Genomic DNA, 22,953 nt, shown 5'->3' on the forward strand with positions numbered 1-22,953 from the left:
TTCTCAAGCTCCAACAGCTCCAGTTTCTTCCTTCCCTTCTCTTCTGGAGCTTTTCTCAGCTGAGTTCCCACCGTGCCCTCACCACACCTTTGCTGCAGTTCTTTTTTTCCCAGCGTTGTGCCAGTTGTTCCCCAGGGTTGCTGCCTGAGCTGGTGCCCTGTCCCTGCCAGCTGAGCCCATCCCTGTGCTGCCAGCTCTCCTTCCACCCTCCCTGCCCCTCCAGAGGGGCAGACAAACACCCAGGCACCCATCCCTGCAGGACTGACAACTCCTCCAGGCCCTGCCCTCCAGGGGCACACAAGGAAATTTTGGGGGAGTTCAAATTCTACCATAAAGGAGAAGATCACCCAGAGAGATTCCTGCTGCAGCAGGGTCAGGCTCAGAGGGGGAAGCTGGAGCTGCTGGACTTGGGGATCACAGAAATTTTGGGAGAGGTTCTTGTTCCTCAGCTCCCCCAGGGCTGAGGCTGAGCCCTGAGCCAGGCACAGCTCAGCAAAGCTTTGCTCTGCAGAGCCCCTCCAGAGCTTCAGGCTGCAGAGGGCCCACAGCCCTGATGAGCCCTGGCTGTCACCAGCACGCTCTTTAATCAGAGCTGAAAACTCCTGATCAGCCCTGAAGGAGGCTTTTAAAGATTGAAATAATAAGATGCACTACAATTCCAATTTTCTCCCTGTTCCTGTGATTAAAATACGTGGCTGAATCTTGGAAACCCAACTGCAGCTTGTGCAGAAGCTGTAATAACAAAATTCACAGTGCTGGAACTTGCAGCAGGAGTTCAGTTGAGTTGTTTGGTTTCTTTTGCTTTCCCCCTGAGTCTTTATTTTTTTTTTTTTTTATTCTACTCTATACAGATTTTGATCTTTACCTTATTAAACAGGAATGGTTATCCCCACTGACTCACTTATCTAGTAATAGCTAGAACCCTTTTAATTCAAGTGATTTGATTCCTGGGTTTTTCTGATTCAAGTAAACACAGAGCATTACTGGGAAACTGGCAGTAGAATTCCATGGTTAAATTATCCCGTGACTCAAGCCTGCACAGCACTGCATCCTTTTAATGTATTTCACAAGTAGTGCTGACCTCTAACACCAGAGTGGTTTCTCTCCTGTGGAAGCTCAATTTCACAACTGTGAATACACTATTTTACCCCCTTTTTGGAAGGAAAGCTATCCAAAGGTTTTATAAAATGTTCTTTAGCCTTTGGGAATGAGTCAATTTAATGCCAGGCTATCATTCCATTTCAAAGAGCTGAAGGATTTGAGGCAACACAATCTGCTTTCAGAAGCATGTGAGATGAATACAGCTGTGGGTTTGTTACAAATCAAGCTGAGAGTTTGGGTACAGAGCTCAACTTTCCCAAAGTTCAGCTGTGGCCCTTGGTTTGTCAGCTGGAGTTCCTTTAACCCCCCTTCCAAGGAATCAAGGAAAAGAGGGTAAGGGAGACACTAAGGAAATATTTCTGTAATCCACTGGTTTTCAAATGGGAAGGAATTCCCATTAAAATGGGAATGCAGGTCCACTGTAAAGCAGCAGGAGATGAGCTGCAGTTTAATTCCTGTTTTCCTATTGGAAATGGGTGAGAACATGGGGAATAAAATCCAGACATTAAAATGGGAAGCTCTGGAAATGCCTCCTGAAATGCAGAGTCACCTTGGGGCTGGTGCAAGGTGCAGCCTCTGCCTGGCAGCACCACACAAATCCCACCCAGCACATCCCAAGAAAAGCCACGGGAGCCACGCTCAGTCACATCGAACTTTATTTTAATCCCGTCAGAAAAGTTCAAGAATTACACCAAAAAATACTTCAGTCTCTGCTACCTACTGACAAAAAATACACCACAAAATTATAAACTGTTCAGTGGTTTTGCTGGAGTTGGGGTTGGTGGTGGAGGGGGTGGTTTGTACATTTTGAGTGAGAAATGAATTTACAGGTGGAAAGGGAAGGGAGGAAGGGAGTCAGACAATGGTGTTTGGCACTACAGTTTTAGCTACACTATACAGGTATTTCTCATGATGCCTGCAGGACTGAGCAGTTCTGCCCTCACACACTGCCCAGTGTCTCTGACATGGAGGACAAAACTGCCCAATGCGAGGGGAGAAGGGGCCAGTTCCTAATTTCCATCCCAGTCTAGCCAAGAATCTGAAAAAGCAGCTCAGTCCAAGGTGAGCCTTGCCCTGCCTGTGCTCTCTGCTCCTGTTGCTCTGAAAAAAAGAGAATCTTTGGGGGTTTTCAATGCCACCAGCCTGCACTAATCTCAAATGCCATTTGTGGGAGAGGATGTGGCACCCTGGGCAGGACTGGATTAAGCTGGGTTTGCAAACAGAGATTTGATTTGTGCCTCTCTCCAGTGACCTGGAATGACAGGAAATGCTGAAGGAGCTGAAGCTGAAGGAGGGAAGCAGGAGCATCAATTTCATGGGAAAATCAGGGGCTGAAAAGTTAGAGGCTCAATACTATCAGCATTTTTGAGATGTTCTGATCATAATGGCATTTCTTTGAGTTTTGGTGACCCTCAGGAGAGTCCCAAAGGATGAAGCCTCATGGAAATTGCCAAAGCTCATGCAGGGATTCTATGCCAGAAGCAGAAGGAGAGTCCTGAACTCCTGACTCTGAGTCCTGTGCTCAAAAGTTTATTAAAGATTTCACTCCAGCAGCCTCTGCCAGCTCCCATCCTGCTCCTTCTCCTGGATTTCAGCCTCACAGCCTGGCCAGGACCAGCAGCACTCTGATGGCTCATCAGGAATGCCAGGGACTTTCTGGATTTCCTTGGGGCACTGTGCAGGGTTTGTGTTTGCACATGTCTGGGGAAGGAGGGGATGCCTGTATTTCTCTGTCAGTGAATGAACACTGACACTGGATTCAATCTGACAGCAAAATATCTCCCCTCTGGCAAACCAAACAGCACCACAATGTTTCTGTACCAGGTTCTCTTTACCCCTCTTGAAAGGATTCCAGCTCTTCTTTCAGTGCATGTAGAGCCTCTGTCACAGCTTTCCAGCACTGACAAAACTTGGTGGGATTCTCTTCGCTGCTTTTATCTTCTCTGGCTGTTTACCTAACTTGCTTTTTTTGTTTTTTAATTTATTTTTCTAACAAATAGTTAAGCAATGATTTAAAAATATTTTTACATCGTTAAGGTACAGTCAACATCAAACATGCCTTTGTACAAGAGCTCGACTCGGTTACAAATCAACGAGAACAACGCACGAAAAGAAATATCCATGAAGCTGATCCTGCCCTGGGCTGGATCCCCTCCTGCCCCGCAGGGCACGCTCACATACGCGGTGTTGTCCCCCCGCCCTCCTCCCAGCACCGCTGGTCGCATTTAGTGACCTTCAGTCTTGGCAGCCTTGTTGTCGTGGCTGGCCGAGCCCGAGGGCAGCCAGGGGGACACGGCCCTGGAGCTGGTCTGCTTGGCCATGCTGTAGTGGCTGATGACGGTGTAGAACCGGCCCCGGGAGTTGGAATCCTGTGCAGAGTAGTAAGCGTCCAGCGAGGCGGGGATGCAGCGCTTGTGCTGGGGGGAACGAGAGGCAGAGCGTGAAAAACACGCACATTACAATACAGAGTGTGATAAAAGGTGTCTGTTCTGTCACCATCTGCTGAGGGTGGGGCAGTGATCCTGATCTCTGTGGGAGATATTCTGCTAATGGGCATCCATTGAAACCAGGCAGGGCAGTGTTCTTTATCTCATGGGATATCTCCTGTTCATGGCCATGTTTTATAAACCAGCTGGGGCAGTGTTCTTTATCTCATGGGATATCTCCTGTTCATGGCCATGTTTATAAACCAGGCAGGGCATTGTTCTTTATCTTTTCACAACCCATCCTTCCTCCAGCCAGTCATTTTCTGCTCATGGCCATTGAGTCCCACTGTGGCACTGATAAAATTACTGCATCCCATTGGGAGTTGCTCCAGCCAGGGGGAAGAGCCCAACATTTCTTACCAAGATAAAAACAGAGGTTTTGGGACACTAAGGGAGCCCCTTTCTCCACTGGACTCCAGAGGAAAACCGGATTTCTCCACATCACCACTGGAGCTCCGGAGGGAAACTGCACCTTGTACAGGAGCACTGCTCCAGCTGAGCCACATCTGTCACTGCAGGAGGATGCAGCCACCATGGAATGGGACTGCTGCCAACACCCTGCCTGACGGGTGCCAGGCTGTACTCTGACTGTGTCAGGGTTTGGGGTTTGTTCTTTGTAGTTCTGTATTTCTATTTTAATTTCCCTGGTAAAGAACTGTTATTCCTATTCCCATATCTTTGCCTGAGAGCCCCTTGATTTCAAAATGATAATAATTTGGAGGGAGGGGGTTTACATTCTCCATTTCAAAGAGAAGCTCCTGCCTTTCTTAGCAGACTAAAACAGCAACTTTTCATTCTTTGTCCGTATATAAGCTGCACCTGATTATAAGCCGCACTTTGGGGTCAGACCAAAATTTTAGTCCAAATGGTACGGCTTATAATGGTGAAATTACTGTACACTTTACAATACATTAGCTTCTTGCATATTTATCGTCTTTTTTGCATAGTAAAAATTTTTGGGAACTAATTTAGCATGGCTACTTTTTGGGTCTGCTTTTTTAGAGCATGGGTGTTTTTTGGCTTGTGGTTTTAATTTTCTTTTTATTATTTTTTAATTTGGGTGGTGGTTTTGGCTTTTTGCAGTTGGTGAGTGTTGATAATTGTGGTGTCAGCTGCAGGATCTCCATTACATGTTTATGGGCTGTTATCTCAACTAGGTGGGTAGTTTAAGCACACTATTTTTAAAAAACTTATGTTTAACTTTTGCTATTAGGAGAAAAGAACTTATATTAATACAGAAAAGCTATTTTAACATTACACATATACTGTATATTTCTCTATCAGAGAGTGGGGTGAGCACCTGGCTGGGGATGGCAGCAGGCACAGCCCAATGGGGCAGGGCTTGCACAACTTCAGGTTTGGATTTGATTCTGAAATTCATGACTCTGTGAAGTGACCTCAAAGCTCATCCCATTCCAAGCCCCTGCCATGGCAGGAACATTTCCACTGTCCCAGGGTGCTCCAAACCCCATCCAGCCCGGCCTTGGGCACTGCCAGGGATCCAGGGCAGCCACAGATGCCACCCTCCCAGGGAAGGATTCCTTCCCAACACCCAACTAAACGTTCTCTCTGTCACTCTGAAGCCATTCCCCTTGTCCTGGCACTCCAGGCCCATGTAAAAAGTCTCTCTCCATTTTTCTGGTAGCTCCTTCAGGTACTGGAGGTGACAATTAGGTCACCCCAAAGCCTTTACTTTTCCAGTCTGAACAATCCCAATCCTCCCTTTTTATATAACCTAAGAGAATAATTCACAATGATTAATACACCAACATCTTATTCTGTTTTCCAGCTCTCATATTATCCCCAGTGTGGTCAAGACTCCTGTGAGTTTATGAGTTCCTTCACAGTGATTATTTTGCAAAATATATTTTTTTTTATCTCAGCAGACCAGGCAAACAGTTCTGTTAATATTCAATATAAAATCACTGGGTTTTAGCAATTGTTACAAGGTTTTGTTGTTGACAGAGGCTCAAGAGAGGCTCACCTAGAAGTGAACTACTTGGGCAAATTTGGATTTCCTTCACAAAGAACAGTGTCAGCACTGCAGCAGTTTGCTTTGCATTACATTGTGTGCCAGTAAATATCAGTTACTTGGGAGTGTGGGAAGCAAATGCAGGATCCCAGCTGCAATAAATCCATTCACAAATATGAGGGATTGTTGCTGAACATCTGTCTGTAGTGTTCACCAAATGCTAATCCCAACAATTACACTGTAACAGTAGCTTATGGAGTCAGATGCACATCCACATTTCCCAGAACACTTTTTCCATTTCAACACATTCCTGCCAAATGTTCTGTTTGGCCTGGTCAGGAAAAAAAAAATGAAAAAAAAAAAAAAGCAGCCTGGGCTGCAAGCATGCAGGCAATTAGAGGCTGTCATTAGCTCAGGCAATTCATCCTTCTGAAGTTCCTTACCTTATAAACAAATCCATCTGGGCAACTGTGGTCATAAGTGAAGGCTTTGTACACCACAAGGAACACTATGCAGGCAAGGAATGCAAGAGCCAGGCTTATGAGGATGGTGACCTAGAAAAGAGGGATAATGTTACTGTACATATGTTCAAATGGCACATGAGCAGCCTCCTAATGAAATGACTTATAGGAACAGACATTCTAACAGACTGCAGCCTTCACTCCACCGTGCACTACTTAACTAAGCATGGTAATTGAATGCTGGATCCAATATCCTGGATTCCCACATCATTCCCATCCCCCCCAGACTTTCAACATTCCTGTGTTTAACCCCTTGCAAATGCAGATTTTGCTGTAGTGTTTGGTGTTCTTTGTGCTCCCGGCAGCAGCCAGAATCCACATTCCAGTCTGGTGGGTGTGGATAAGGTGATCCCACTTTCCTGGGAGCAGAGGCAGGTGAGCAGGGAGGAGCAATGAGATCTCTGTAGCTCACATCCCTTGTGCCTCCTGGGCAATTCCACCAGGATAAAACGTGCCCTGCAGGAGAAAGGGGATCCTTCTCTATTTCCCCAAGCTGTAAAAGCACAATATTCTGACTACTGACAAATTCCCACAGCATGTCCAGGAGCAGATGCTGCTGCTGGAGGTACCACACACAATTCCTTCCTTGGGACTCAAATATTCCTCCTCTCCTCACTGCCACAGCTCACCCTGCTGCACGAGTCTGTTCCTCTGCTGGAGCTCCCTTCTCTCCAGCTTTTCCAGGTCCCTCCCAAACAGTTCAATAGTTCACCCAACACCAGTTTTCTGTCCCTACTCCATGTGTGGATTGAGGCCCTGATCACTGATTTTTGCTGAGCTCAAGGTCCTTCATTCCTCAAGGACTGAGCAAGGAGCTGTAAATGCTCCCATCCTTCCCTTTCCCAAAGCTTTCTTGGTCCTATAATTCCACAACTGCAGCATAAATGGCTCTGGACTCCAAGTGCTTAAATTAGAGCTGGTTGCAGCAGGATTTTGCAGGATCTATGCATCCTATCTATCTATAGAAGATTTAACTTGCAGGAGAGGTGATGGTACAAAGTGGGAAAACACTGAAAATTCCTAGAGCAGAAGGGACAGGCTTGTCAGGAACAGCAGCTAATAAACAGCAAGCTGGTTATAGCTCAGAATTAATTGATATAATCTTATTTTTACAACAGTAATAATATGCAATATCAGTAAATATTATTAATTGCTTAACATTGAAATCTGCTCTGATTCTCCCTTTGGTTAAAACAAAAGAGTGAAAGTGAATTTATATCCTTGGTGTCAAATCTTACCCATCACATCCAAAACTCAGGGAACAGAGAGCTGGAGACTCTCTAGCAGGAGACTCCTAAATTCATTGTTAAAACAGAATATTTTAGAATGAAGGGTAAACAGGTGAGAGTGGGGCTAAGAGGCTGTGCCAAGGACAAAGAGTTCACTGAAGCCTCACCTGCCTTTTAATGTTCCTGCTTGGGTTAATCTCTCCTTGGGGCCTCATCTGCTGCAAAATGAGTCCATGAAGGCAAAGGCAGCAAGAGAGGGAGCAGAACTCACTGCTGGATGTAGGAGAACACTGCTGGGGAGTCCTGAGAGCTGAGAGGGGTCTGCACTTGTATGAACTGCACCAGTCTGACCAAGAACATTTGGGATCCACCTCCTCTCAGTGCCCAGAGGGATGAACAGAAATATTTCAGAGCAGCTTTATGGCAGCCCTTGGGTTCCCAGCCTGGGGGACTCTGTCCCTTTTCATGGTGTTAAAGGCTCAGCTGGATTTAAAGCAGATGCAAATGGAATTTGACACGATTTGTGTCCCCAAAGAAGTTGTATTACACATGAAAAAAAAAATTAAATCTCTTTTAAATAGTAAAAAAGAGAGACTTGCTGGATTAAATATGCTCTTTTTCCAACAGGAGGCTTGGGAAGAACGGATCCTTCCCCTAAAGAGCCACCAGGATCCTGATGACAGGAGGAGCATTTTCCCCTGTAGAACACATTTAAAGGGGAGCTGCTAGGCCTGGCACTTCCTCCAATTCCAGTGGAGCTACTAAACCCACGGTGACAATGACACAAGTGTCCTTTGAGGCTCATTTGGAGGCACTAGAGCACCACGTACATCTTGTTCTACCAAAGCCTCTGCTGAGGGGCAGCCCTGGCTAGAAATTCAGAAATAAGAAACACTCAGCTCTGCAGTTTGGCTCCTCTACCCCAAATTAAATGTACAATGAGAAAAAGAACATTGCTTGAAACTCAGCCTTGAGAAGAAGAAAGAACTGAGCTGTCTGCAGTGAGAATAAATGTCTCCTCATGGCTCTGTTAGCCCCACATGCAGGCACAGCCTATGGAAATAACCACTGGAACTGTAATTTGAGGGTTTCTTTCCTCTTGCCTGCCCACTGAGTCCCTAAAAATAACAAATTCTGCTCTGGCCAAGTGACACCCAGCTGATGATGGCCCAGGAGCAGGTCCCTGTGCTGGGCTCTCCCCTCCCTCCAGGGTGTAACTGAGCCCATTTTCACCCTCCTGCCTACCCTGCACTCACAGAATTGCTGTGACAATATTACACCTGCTGATAAATGGTGGAAAATTGCTCTGGATGAAATGTCATGGAAGATGTTAAAACCCAAAGGAAAGGGAAGAAAAATCCACCCCCAGATATTGTGCCATGCCAGAACTAAGATCCACCTCTCCAACTATTGCAGAGCATACAAAGCTTCATTAACATTCAAACACCAAAGAATCACAGAGCTGCAATACCTAATAAACCTCCACTTTTTTTTTTATGATTAACACGAACCTTGGCAGTCTCTAAGCAATATAAACACTCACAGAGGGGAAATAAAATTTAGTGAGTAGATAAAACCTAGAAGTGCTGCAGGCATGAATCTGTCACATGTGACTGAGTGGGTGAAAGAAGGGGGGAATTGCCTGCCCTCTCCTCAAAATCTCACATCATTCCCAAAAGTTCCCTTAAGAGGGAGCAGAGAAGAGAGAACATCATTGTCACACCAAAACACTTCCCCCATCCCCAAAAAATGTGGGAAGAGGCCCTTAACATCCCATCAGCAGCAGCACACTTGGGGGTTCCCCCCTCTCCTCACTGATAAAGAACATTTTTGCATTTTTCCCACACAGCACAGATGCATAAAGGATCCATCCCCATCAGGCAGCAGGAGATCAGTGCCAGCAGGTTTTGTGCCAGGCAGAGGATGTCTAATTGCAGTGGTGTCCCAGCTAACCTGGCTTTCATGCAGCCCATGGAAGCATCCTCCCTGCTCTCTTTGATTTCATCAGCTGCCCAGGATCTCCTTTTTCATCAAAAAATCCTTTTCCCTCTGTCACTCCAGTACAAAGCTTTATTTAAAAGTCAACCAGAGAACAATGGCACATCCAAACAGCAGGGCATTTATTTAACAGCTTTTTCCATTGCAAGGTTTTTACAGTTTTATTCCTTATTGGTATAATATTTAATCATGGAATGGCTTGGCTTGGAAGGGACCTCAAAAATCTTCTCATTCCATTCCCAGGTTGCTCCAAGCCCATCCAGCCTGGCCTTGGATCTTCCAGGGATCCAGGGGCAGCCAGAGCTGCTCTGGGAACCTGTGCCAGGGCCTGCCACCCTCACAGGGAAGAATTTCGTGCCAACATCCAACCTAAATCTCCCCTTTCAGCATGGATGGCACTTCTCAGATATCAGGCATGATTTAATTTCTGGGCCTGGTAAATCAGTGTTTGACTCTGGGCACTTTTCTCCCTGCCTATGTACACTTAAACCAGGAGCAGAGCCAAGGAGATTCCAACCAAGAAAAGCCTTGCTGCCCACAGGAAAAGCAGCCATGCCCAGAGAAGAGATGAAAATCATTCATCACAAAAAATCCCTACAAAATTCTGCACCATTTTCCTACCCTGTGCAGCTGTAATGTGAATTGGGACCTCAGAAGCCTCTGCTGCCTGTTTTTGTTCCTGCACTCTTCTCAGCCTCATCACAAAATTCCAATTTGTCAGGAAAGGATTGCACTGCTGCTGCCATGTCTGGTTCTACAAGATACCTTCAGTGTTGCTGGGTATTGGGAAATTTTGTAACCTTTAATAGGAAATTCAGCTGAAGAAGTTGTCTTGGTTTTAATTTTTCTCTTAGGAGAAGAAGAAAGGCAAAGAACAAGACAAAATTTGTTATGAACAAAACTGGCAGAAATTCTGTCAAGGTTATTTCAGAGAGGAGCTTAAGAGCTGTGCTTGGAGAGGCAGCAAAGCTTTTCCTTCAGTTTATGGCAATTCCATTACACCTGAAAACCCATCAATCCCTGACAACCCAGTTAAACTTGCAGGGAAAAAAAATACAAAATCATCTAAGGGCATCCAAATACATCCATGCACTCCTGAATCCATTACAAGGATTTCTGCTTGACAATGAAAAATTCAGGAGGACAATTTTTTTTCCCTATTCATCCCATAACTTCTTCCAGCTGATAATGAGAGGGAAGATTGCCACCATGGGAGATACAGTGAAAGGATCAGGAGCTCCTGGATCCAGCTATGCTGGCAGCCTCTGTGGATTCCAGGATGGAATCCAAGTGCAAACCACCCAAATCCAGGTTGCTATTGCAAGGGAATTCTGGTGTGTTGGCAGGGAGGGAGGCACAGGCTGACAGGACACTGAGACGGATCCAGCAGGGGATGAGATAACCCCCAAACACACCCCAGGAACTGCTCAAGCCTGGCAGAGAACTGCTGTGTGCCATGCCCAGCACCCAGACAACCTGACCACCCTGGCAGTGAAAATGATCTGACTGCACTTCTTCAAAAATGTCATTTCACTCCCCACTGGTAAAAATATTTTTGTAATAAGTTGCTGATTTTGCTGATCTTCTGGCAAAGGCTTCACCTCTGAAATTTTGAAAGGCTAGCTGCAAAAAAAAGTGACACAATTGGGTCTTCAGATTTGTTTAGTGCTCAAGAAGATGCAGGATTTGTTCTTTATTATTTCAGCACAGCTTTATTCGAGATGGTGTCCTGAGAAGCATTGTTTAGGAGATGCTTTGTAAAGGGAAAATGTCCTTAGTCATGTCTCTACATTTCCAGGGCTATGGGGAAATACTCCAGTGCTGGGAGGTTTCTTCATGCAGAGATTTTTTGGTCCTTTAACTTACAATTCATAACCATAAACCAATCAGCCCCCAGATCTCACAAGAACAGATGAGGATGGGATCATCCTGGGGGCCAGAAACTTCTGCCATCCTGGGATTGTCCCTGTGTCCCCTCAGGTGAGACCTCACCTGCAGAGCTGCCCCAGCCCAGAGAGCCCAGAGGAGGCTCCAGGATGAGCAGAGGATGGAGCAGCTCTGCTGGCAGAGCTGGGATTGTTCACCTGCAGAGGAGAAGCTTTGGGGTGACACAGCTGTGGCCTCAGTGCCTGAAGGAGCTGCAGGAAAGATGGAGAGAGAATTTACAAGGGATGGAGTGACAGGACAAGGTAAAAAAAAATAAATTCCTGTGAGGGTGGTAAGACCCTGGCACAGAGAGGCTGTGGCTGCCCCTGGATCCCTGGCAGTGTCCAAGGCCAGGAGCAGTCTGGGACAGGGGAAGGTGTCCCTGCCCATGCAGGGTGGCACTGTTTGGGCTTTAAGGTCCTTTCCAACCCAAACCATTCTGGGATTCTCTACTCCACTATTCCATAGGTTCCTGTCAGCCCACACAGCCCAGCAATCAAAGCCCAAACACTCAGAGTACAGAGAGGCTCATTTATCTGAGCCTCAGCCTCAGAAGAATCCACTTGAAACAGCTCTGGCTGTCTCTGAGCCAACTTCCCCTCCCAGCCATGTCCCCCTGGGCTTTACCCATCTCTGCACACCCCAGCCCACCGTGACAACACCAGAGAACCTCTCCAAGTTTGCAAATCTTAAAAAGAAACATCTCTTTTCCAGGATAGCCACCAGCAATTCCTCTGCTCTGCTCTCCTAAAGCTGTGAGAGCAGCACGAGTGTGGAAGGAGCACACCGTGTTTCTAAGCAATTTGTCAAATAATTAAATTATGCACACAATAACTAGCTGGCTCAATTATATTAGCCAGTCTCCATCATGTAATATAATTTCTAGTGGCTGTTTAGGCACTAATAGCCTCAGATCTTTTTAACAGTGTCTGGTGCCAGCTGTGGGCTGCATGACATCTCCCTGTGCCAAGTCAAACCCCTTGCATGGAAAATTCATTGCTCAGTTTCCAAACCCCTGTTCCTTATGGAAGTCCTAAATGCCATTTTAAATAAGGCTGCTTCACCAATGAATATCAGTGAATTTCCATTTAGGTAAATAAAAAGCTCTGTTGGGTTTGCTTTCTCTTTTCTGCCATTTAATGCCATAAAAATTCCTTCACTGAGCAGGCAGGTACAGAGAGATGGGGTGATGTTTCTAGGAACACCAAATAAATACATGGCCATTCTGGCAGTCCAGACAGGTTTCTAAAGGTGTTTTCACTCTCCTCCTATAAGTATATTTTCTTTCTTTTCAACTGTCAGAAGCCTTCCCACTAGAACTGGGTGATCTTTCAGGGCCCTTTCAGCCCAGGCCATTCAATGATTCTGTGTCTGTCACCTCCAAAGAAATGGAGCAGATCCCCCAAATTAAACAAGTGGGGTGACTCAAGAACTGTCAGAAAGGAGCTTTTCTTCCCAAAGCCACATCCTGACAACACCTGGCAGCCCATTTCAGGAGCTGAGCCATGCTGGAAGAGGCTTCCTTCCAGATCCCTCATTTGAGGTGTTTTTCCAATTAGTGGGAGTGCAGCAGACAGGAACATCCTCTCCAAGCCTTCCTGACCTGCAGCCCTTCCCTGCTGCCCTGGCAGAGCCTTGGCTGTGACATTTCCTCTGCTCACTGCTGTGGGACATGGCAATGGATGCCTCAGTTCATCACAGGCCCTTTTTAAATGCATTAACAGGAACACAAGATAAATCAAGTCATCAATAAACTGTCTCCTTGCCTGCCCTTTGCCTGCTAAGACTCAACCTCTGCAGAGTCTCATGAATGCAAAATGGTCCCCACTCCCTCCTCCCTGATGCTGGATTTGGTGCAGGGAAAGCTTTGGGAGCTCTGAGCAGGAATGGTTCAGGGATTAGCTCATGGCAGCACACCTGGAACTGCAGGTTGTGTTCCCTGCTCTGCTACAGCCCTCCAAAGCCAGCTCCAGAGCTCACTGCCCACTCAGTGAGAGCCACCCAAAGCTGCAAACATCTGAACTCCCCAAGCTGCAAACATCTGAACTCCCCAAAGCTGCAAACATCTGAACTCCCCAAAACTGCAAACATCTGAACTCCCCATGCTGCAAACATCTGAACTCCCCAAAGCTGCAAACATCTGAACTCCCCATGCTGCAAACATCTGAACTCCCCAAAGCTGCAAACATCTGAACTCCCCATGCTGCAAACATCTGAAATCCCCAAATCTTGGCTTTTTCTGAGGTAAAAACCACCCAAAGACCACCACCATGCCACAGCCAAGGATCAGGCTGGCTCCAGGGAAAAGCTGAGGTGTGAAATTATAAAGGTCAGGCTTGCATGAATTAAAACACCTCTGGTCAGTGCACTCTTGTGCCTGAAGAAAAAAAATCATTTGAAGGTTTGTTCCTTCAAGAAGAGCAACAAATTCACCTGTATTTCAGCATTTATGTCTCCCACCATGAGTAGGAAATGATATTTCTGCATTCATGGTTCAGTACACCCATTTCTCCTTAAAAACTTATTATGTGGGTGCTTTATAGGGGAACAAAGTGAGGACTTGGTGAGCAAAGTGTCCCCTGGGTAACTTAAGAATTAAAAGCCTTTCCATTTTGAATTAGAAAGATGAAGTTTTATTGCTGCAAATGACTTACAAGAGCTACTCTTTTAAAAGCAAACAAGAGAAATGAATAATCGAGGTGATTATGCTGCCTCCAAAGGCACCAGGCCAGTTCCATTAGCTGTGGATCCGACCCAACAGGCTTTGATACATCTGCAAGCACCAACAGGAGGCAGCTCAGCCCTGTTAACATTCAATCACAGCCTGGGCTGCTCCAGAGAGAGTGAAACATTGCATGGAGAAATCTGTGTGACTGAAGCTTTGCACTTCCTTGATTATGTTTTTGTTTTTTTGTTTTTTTTTAGCATTCAGTCTGGCTACAAGATTCCAAATGCAATAAACTTTGCTTTGGTTTCACTCAGCTGAAAATTCTTTCCTGCTCCTCCATCCTGCTTGGTCTCTTTTGCTACACTGGCCACAGCAGCATTAAATACCTTTCATTTCAGCTCAAATGCTGACAGGAAAATGGCCCAACACAGCAGATTTCCTGTGGGTGGCAGAGGTGAGTGCAGAGTGGTGTTAGAGACAGAGCTGCAGGGTAAGAAATCCTCCAGGCCCAATGGGAACTGCAATTACCTCCTGTAATTAGCACCAGGGGTATCTCCATGTGGTCATTTATGGAAATATTTTCAAGCATTTTGCTCCAAAGCCAAGGGTCAGTTGAGGTTTCTGCTCTGTGAGTCTTTTTTCCTTCAATATATCCTGGTTTGAAGAATGAACTTTCAGCAGGTGTACCCCATAAAAATTTAGGCATGGGAATATTCTCTGTGACTTCCAGTTTTAGAGATGTTCTGTATACCAATTCACCTTCTTCTTCTCTCCAAAAATCAATTAAATGGGAAAAAAACCAAACCAAAACTGAACAAATCTCTTCAGCTGATTACTCTGTTAGTGCTCACAGATGGCAAAAATAAAACAGTTGAGAGGTTTTTCCTGACTTTGTATGAGTATCTATGTGTGTAAAACTAACATAAAACAAGAATGCACTGTAAGGAATGGTCCATTTCCTATTAAAAAAAAATCACATTTGGGTTTTTCTTCTTTGCTTTGTTAAGTGGTCCCTAAGCCAGTAGAGAGCATTCTAGTTAAATCAAAATAGATTTTTCTTGTGTGTTTTAGACATGAACATGACATTTTTGGGCCCTTGCCCGTACAAAAAAATCAGGGAATTAGCTGAGAGTTCTTACAAAACCCCCAGACTCCTACCCAGGCAGGGTTTATAGCAACACCTGGGGCTGTGATCAGACAGATCTGAGCCACAAATCCCCACTCAGCTCATCCTCCCAGCTCCTGATTGTCACTGATGATCACAAAGGGCTCCATCAATCTGCCTCGTGCAGCCTGGCACAGATGGGACCTGTCCTCTTCCCAGAGATCCTCAGCAGCATTTCTGAGCTCAGGCAGAGGTGAGGAGCAGCAGAGTGAGAGCCTGAAGCCACACAGGTGGGAGTTTGCATGGAGGCCAGGCAGGGCTGGGCAGTGGTTTCTTGGGGAAAGAGAACCTGTGAGATTCTGCATTGCACTGGAAAATATTCAGCCTCCAAAGAGCAGCTCTGGCTCCACACTCAATCAGCCAGGGCAGTCTGGAGAACTGTGAGAGCTGCCTGACACCCCTGCAGGAATTTGTCCCTGCACCCACAGGGAAAGGAGACAGCTGGGAAGTGCCAAAGGAAGGGAATATTCTCCTGGGACCGAAATCAAGCCCTTCCTCTGACACCTCTCCAAGCCCTCTCTGAGTGCAGGTTCAAGAGCAAACCACGGTTCCAGCCCTGTTGTGCCAGTGCCTGCTGCCCTGTGCCTGCCACAGTTCTGCTCCTCCTCTGCAGTTCCCAGCAGAGGGAGAAATCCCGGTGTAGAGCCCCCGTCAGCCAGGGAAATGGGATCCTGCAGCGGGCACTCCCAGCTCCGATCCCCGATGGGATGTGGCAGTTCCTGCTGCACTGACAGGATCACAAAGCAGAGAAACTCCAGGAGTTACTCCTGCCCCAAGGGAACTCAACAATTACAGGAGACTTTAACATGGATTTACCTGGGAATGGGTACAGTGAAAAGCCCCAGCGTTTTGCTGGGATTTCTTTGCAGGTTAGAGGAAGAGCTGGCAGCATAAAGCAACAGCCCAGAGCTGAAAGCAGAACAGCCCAGGAGGAGTTTGCAGGATTCATGGCATGGATGGGGAGTTTGGGAAGAGGGAGCAGGAACGGCACATTTGGGGCTCTGTGTGTGAATTCCCTGGGGATTTGATGGCTCACCTTCCAGTGGGGCAACCATCTTCCATTTAGCAAAGCTGTTACCTACAGGAAATTATTCCCTGGCACAGAAAAAATCTTTCTTAATTAGGAGCCAGGCATTTCAGATATTGGCTTGGGTTTGATCATGAACAATTCTTGCATCACAGTTTGTTTTGTAGGGTGTGGCTGAAGACAAAGTGATTTTGTTCTAAATATTTTATACTAAGTCAGAAGAAAAGAACTGTTCCAGTATGAGCATTTCAACTTCAGAAGCACTTGAATGGGTTTCACTACATCTTAAGGGCCCAATGAAAAGTGTGGGCAATAATTACATCCCCTGGTGCCTGGATGTGTGTGGGGCAGAGCAGTTCCAGGCTGGAGGGAGGAGAGGGGTGATCTAATGATAAGAAATAATTGTCACTGCACACTCAGCAGGGACAGATGACACAAACAGTGACTCTGAAAATGCATTGTGCCAAATTGCAGCAAGAAGAATGAAGTTCATCAATACTTGCAGATGATTTCTCTAGGTAGATCAATTGCTGGCAAAAAACATCTTAAATATCTCAACTTCTCCCCCATACACCCACTCCCAACTTGCTCTGTTAAAGACAAGCACTGAGTTTAATTATTCCAACTCTGAAAACATAAACTTTTTAAAGAAGCTGATCCATGAAAAGGAAAAGAACTGGAGAAGACTTGAGAAGTCAGGTAACTATGGGAGGTAATTATCACCCAGCTAATAGCCAATAAATCATGAAGATAATTAGTAGCTCTGTGGCAGTGGTGAGAAAGGCTCAGACTGGTGTAGCAGAGACCAGTTTGTGTAAAACCAGTAAGGGGCCAGCAGTCTCCAGTGTCCAGCCCTGCAAGGCCACTCCAGCACCTCTTCTGGTGCTATCCAAATAAATCAATGCTGCTGGATGATTTCTGTGCTATCTGGGCTGCTTGGAAGAGAAAAGGAGTCACTGGAAACCCAGCTCAAGACTTCATTTGATGGGGAATCTGCTTAAAAAGCAAAAGGGATCCAATCTCTTTGCAGTGCTGACAGAAATAAGTGCAGAATGGTTACTCACATATGAGAGATTGTTCTCAAGCTGTAAGATGGGGTCTCAGTGGTGAGGAGGAGCAGGGCTGGAGCTGTCACCCCACAGAGGAATCAGACACATTTACAAACCCTCCCTAAGGCACCTCAGTGCTGTCACAGCATGGCCAAGCCCAGGACCAGGAGCTGCCTTTAAAGCACTGCAAATGAACAGCAAACAGCAGCCACCCTTCCCCCTCAGCCTGGGAAACCTCAGCTCACAGAGCTACTGCAAAAATGAGATCCCTGCAGCTCAAAAACTTCCTAGAGAAACACACTCCAAAGGTAGAAGCAGTCTGGAGAAGGCAAGGTCTATAAATCACTGCCTGTCAGTTTAGAAAAATGTTCTCTTTGCTTCTCTGTGGAGGAGTAAAATGAGAAATTTCTTTTCTGTATGGATGGCTCAACCATAAGGTTATTTTAACATCATTTTCTTGTAACCCATCTCCACACAAGTATTTAAACAGCTTTAGAAAGGATGTATGGGCTGACTCATGCAGCTGAAGAATCAGCCTAATTGGTCAAACTTGCAGGACACGGTGTGCTGAGCTGGAGAGAATCATCATCTCATCTATTAGGGGATGTGACAAGAGGCAGGAGCTAGCTCAGATTCCTGGAAGAGCTGGTGTGAAATAAGAACCGTTGCCTAGGGACAGTCTCTTCTTTATGATAATTAAAGAGCTCAGATCTGGGCTATTCTGGATGGATGAAAAATATGCAAGCATAAGCTTAAATTCTGGCTTGGGCTTGTTCATGTGAGAAAGTTGTCTAATAATTCATTAGTTTCTTCAATAAAAAATACCCAAAAGGCAGAGAAAAGGGCATCTGTGGACTTGGCTGGCAGGTTCATGTGGCCTCAGATTTTTTTCCAGACACACAGAATCACAGAATCACAGAATCACAGAATCACAAAATCACAAAATCACAGAATCACAGCCTCTTTTCCAGGCAGCCAGTCCTAGGACAGGAGGAAATGCCTCAGGGCAGGCTCAGGGTGGACACAGCAGGAATTTCTCCATGGAAAGGTGCTCAGGGATTGGAACTGCCCAGGGAGGGCTGGATCCCCATCCCTGGAGGTGGCACTGGGTGCTCTGGGCTGGGGACAAGGTGGGACTCAGTCACAGCTTGGATTCAATGGTCTTGGAGGGTTTTTTCACTCTCAAAAGAGTAAAAGAGAATATGATGATCACAGTTGTATCATCTTTTTTAAAGCTTTTAAAAATGTAGCCAAACTGAGATCATAAAAGTTAAGTATTTACTGTGATTTTCTCTTACAATAAAGAAATGTAAGATGATTTCATCAGTACAGATAATAGGGCAGCTTATAACCAGAGGGCAGGGTTTTTAATAACTTCACTAAAAATATGCACTGGGACAAAAATGTGCTGCAATAAAAAGTACAAAAGGTAATAAATATTAGCTATTATGTCAGCTCATTTTGTCAGGAAATAACAGTACAAATTTAATGGGATACATGGAAGCTTTATGAAAATCAGGCAGGGAGAGGCTTAGAGTCTTATCCAGCATTAGAGCAGAGGCTGCCTGATGAGTAAGTTGACATTGCAGAGCAGAGAATGAAAATCATCTGGATTTTAGGGAAAGGAAATTGCTCAGAAATGAAACTGTGATGCTGCCAGGCTTTATAAGAAGAGGCCCAGCTCCCACCTCTGCCAGGGCTCCCAGCTGGAGCTCTGAGAGATGGGAAAACTGGAAAAAACAGGATGGGAAGAGGAAATAATGCATGAAAGGAGAGGTTTAAAGGCAACAGCAAGTTGGGAATTTGAGTAGGAAAAACAAGATACTCAGTGGAAGGAGAAGATGAAATGGGATTTATCCATGAGCTATCTATTGACTCCTGTGTAAGGAGATGTTCTGGAGTGCTTTTTTTAAATAACAAAACCAGATCTTTCAGTGGTTTTGCTCTGCCTCTCACACCCTTCAGGGCTGCAGGACTCAGTGTGAAATACTCATCGAGGCAGCAGCATTTACTGCACACATTTACAGCATTTACAACACATCCTGCAGGACAATCTGAATTTACTGCTGGTTCTCAGGCACAGGTGTCCAGTTCTGATCTGTGTGTGGCACTGGAAATGTCTGCTCTGGTTTCCAGGACTGGGATTTAACCGTGGTTAACTCACTTTTCTCTGGTGCAATAGAGAGTTACTACTGGTGGTAAATAGTTACTACACACAATAAGCTCAGGGAAGAATTCAGTAAATATCAAGAGCAGGTAAGAAATTTTAGATCAAACTGTGATGTCCACTGAAAAAAAAAACAAAAACCAAGAATCATAAACATTTATTCCCACAACTCTTAAGAATAAATTATGCTTTGGAAGGAGCAGGAATGCCACCAGGCACTGCCACTTTCTTGTTTTCTGCTCAAAATTATTGCTGTTTCCTCTGACTTTGAAAGTGAGCAATCAGATCTCACATTTCTATCACTGCCATGCTCTGTGGTTTAGAAAAAGCACCAGGTCTTCCCAGAGAAAAGGGAGGAAAAACTGGCAGCTACACATTTGGAGTCTAATTTTAGGAGGAACTGAGCCATTCTAATGTGCTGCAGTCAACAGGAACCAACAGCACTCAATAATTCATGAGTTTCTTTCCACGTTTGAGTAGAGCCTGTTGAAAATTTCCCAAGGAAACATTTTCCAGCAGAAAATTCCAATTCCAGTGAAGCAAAGCTGCTTACAGGACAGGATATGCTTGGATACTTCTCTAATACCTTTTTTTCCTGTGCATTTTGAAGTAGTTTTTAATCTGTAGTAATATAATAATTATAACAAAGTATTTCAAATATGAAAAGGGCTATGAAACAAAAGGCATTTTAAAAAGCTAAACAAAATGTATCAATCCATCTTCACTGGGATTTTAAAAAATTCTTTTTAAACACCAGTGTTTGAGAATAAAAAGGATTCAAACTTGGTTTATTTTCAATTTGAGCTGGAATATATTTTCATCATTTTCTTGGGAGAGAAAAGCATTTTCTCCTTGAGATGTAGCTAAGGAGGTATTTTCATGCCTGTCCTAAAAAAAACTTTACACTCATACAGATAAACCTCTCTCTGACCCTGGTGATGAGTGGAGTGTTAAATTTGTTATGTCTTTCCTGTCACTATGATTCAGTTATTTTAAAATGAATGGCATTTGCATCAAAAGGCAGCAGAAAAAGAGTTTCTTACCTTTAGTCTTTCTGTTACCCCATCAGTGAAACTGACTGTGAATTCAGCAATTTTGGGCACTCTGAGTTTTCCTTTGTTCTTCTGGTCAGGCTGATATTCTGTTCTTGTTTTCACAATTACCTGGAAAGTAACAACACCTTTAAGGCTTCTGCCCACAGCAGAGATTTTTAGGGTGTTATCAAAGCTCTTCTGCAGAAACCATCCCCTGGACCTACACAAGCACCATAAATGAACACCAACCATCACCCCCTCAGGAATAAGAGAGGCAGATAAATCAGCAGATACACAGAACTAGGACAGTGAGCTTATCACACTGAGCCTTAAAATAGCTGACAGCAAAATGTTTGACACCCACTGTTGTTGAGGAGTATTTAATTTTTATATCATGCTCAACAGGCAGAATAGCCCATCCTAAAGAAGAGCCTCACTAATTAAAAGCTCTGTCCAAACAAGTTCTGCTGAAGCCAATTTACATTTAGGCCATTTGGTGACTCATTCATTCAGCTCCAGACTATCAATATTTATCTTTTATTTTCACCTTGGCTTTTCCCCTAAGATCTGGGTCTGATTAATCCAGGTCCTACTAATCATAGAAAATGAGGTGGTTTACACCAGAAGACCCTTCCACTTTCTGGCTCCCCATTCTGAGCTGCAGCCTGGAAAACTCCAGGAGTGGAGGCTGCTCCAGATGAGGGTGACAAGAGAGATCCTAAAGCTCTCAGTTAGAAACAAAACCGTGGTGAAGGATTGGAGCAGATTAAGTGATGCACAAGGCTGAGTTCCCAGCTAATCAAGGACTTATTTCCAAATGAAGACAGCAAAGTCTGCTTTGCAGCAAAGAGAGCCCCAGGTATTTAATCCTCCTGCATTTAATGCATGTGGAAATCAGAGCAAGAGAAAAGCAGTGAGGAGTCATAAGCCAATTTTCTGGATTCAAATGCAAATCATTAAAGACTGATGAATATTTACATCCTCCAGTGAATCCCTCTCAGTGGTATTTATTACAGGAGCATTTGCAATATTAATACTTGGTGAGAAGAAGGGACAAAAAGCCACTCCAATACATTTCTGTGAGCTCAGGATTTGTGGTGACAACACAAAGAGGGGAAATGACCACTGGGGACAAGCTTGGGCAGGTCTGGGCTGAATCCAGACCCTGCTCTGATCCCTCTGAATTTTGCCCCATTTTGCTCACCCTGTCCAGCACACTGAGGGCAAAATAAAGCAAAGCTCTCTCTGCAGCCAAGACAAAGTGGCTCAGGTCAGCTCTGAGCTCCAAACAAGCAATAACTTCATTTTCTCCCTCAAAAGGAGGCAAATGCACCCAGCCTCGTGCAGCTGGCCAGCCTGCAGTCTTCTCCCTGGCCTTCTGTAAACCCAGCACAGTAAATTATAGAGCATCAGCCAGCAGCACCTGCCAGGCAGTGTTTAGAAATTGCTCTCTTTCTGTTTTCAGACAATATCCAATTCTCCCAAATTCATGCTTCCTGCTTGAGATCAATCTTAGCTGCAGACAATTTTTAAGAATTCATATGAGAGCTTTTCCACAAACTGTAACGCTGAGTCTTGATGAAAGACCATGAAGGAAGAATATAAGAAAAAAATCAAATTAAAAACTTTCCTTGTTTCTAGCTATAATTTGATTTTCTTCATCAACACCAATTTTGTTATGGTTATTTTTTAACTGTTCCATTGCACCAACAAGCAGGAAAGTTTGAATCATGCTGTCTGCAGGGATACAGAGTCTGAAAATGAACACACACAGCTCTTCCTTCACCAGGCATCAGATTCAGGTCCAGCAGCAATTCTATCACATCTGGGAATAAATAAGCAAGCTCAGGCCCCAGCCAGATCAGAAGGTACTTGAAACACAATTTGCTGACTGTGCCAGCAGTGAAATGAGTGTGCACAGAGCCAGAGTCACCCTGGGCAGTGTTTTACAGAAGTAGAAGGGGGAAGGAACACCTTTGCAAAGGGCTTTTAGCATGGCAAAAGTTAAAAACCTGCTCTCCAGAAGTGTCTTAGTCAGACACCCACTGGAATTACTCAGCAGAAGAAAGGGCAGGCAGTGAAGTCTCCTTTTTAGAGGAGAGCACAGAAATGACAAAGGTCAAACAGCAAACTGAAAACCTGCATTGGGGTGACAATTCAGTATCTTGGCAGCAATGGTAAAAATGCAATTTTGCTGAGGGCATGGGGTGTGCATGAGAACAGAGCTTCTCAGTCCCCCACAGGCTAAATAAATCAGCCTGAGCATGGATCCCACTCTTGCAGAGCTAAAAGTGCAAATTTAGAGAAGGAATAATAATCTTATAAAGCAACCTTTCTGCATTTTTAGCTTTTCTAAATTCTTCTTTTTTTGCTTTTTCTGCTTTCACTTTCCAGCTTTTTGATTTGAGTGGGAAAGATTTGCCTTCCCCCATTCCCTGCCATCACTCCTTTTTCACCTTCTTTTTCCAGCTTGTCAGCGAGGAAAAAAAAAATTCCTGGCAGTGAAGTCTTGCAGAAATTCTACCCAAATTGTTGTGGAACGTGCAGTAATGAAAGCCTCCTGACTCGGCAGTGGGGCAATGAGCAGCGCTCGTTTATCAGCGCCTGCCC

At 45.0% G+C, this 22,953-nt stretch overlaps 1 protein-coding gene across 1 annotated transcript in view; it reads right to left on the reverse strand.

The window, feature by feature from the left end:
* Positions 1 to 1,740: 1,740 nt before the first annotated feature.
* The window catches only part of NSG2 (neuronal vesicle trafficking associated 2), a 31,694-nt gene continuing 10,481 nt past the window's right edge, over positions 1,741 to 22,953 (reverse strand). Inside the window, exons 3-5 of the mRNA XM_033072962.2 lie at positions 20,353 to 20,472; positions 6,003 to 6,113; positions 1,741 to 3,518 (exon numbers count right to left, since the gene is read on the reverse strand). Coding sequence (XP_032928853.1) covers positions 3,327 to 3,518; positions 6,003 to 6,113; positions 20,353 to 20,472 — 423 coding nt within the window. The 3' untranslated portion in view covers positions 1,741 to 3,326. The remainder of the gene's footprint in view (positions 3,519 to 6,002; positions 6,114 to 20,352; positions 20,473 to 22,953) is intronic.

Source organism: Catharus ustulatus, chromosome 15 (assembly GCF_009819885.2).
Source record: "Catharus ustulatus isolate bCatUst1 chromosome 15, bCatUst1.pri.v2, whole genome shotgun sequence".
Lineage (NCBI taxonomy): Eukaryota > Metazoa > Chordata > Aves > Passeriformes > Turdidae > Catharus > Catharus ustulatus.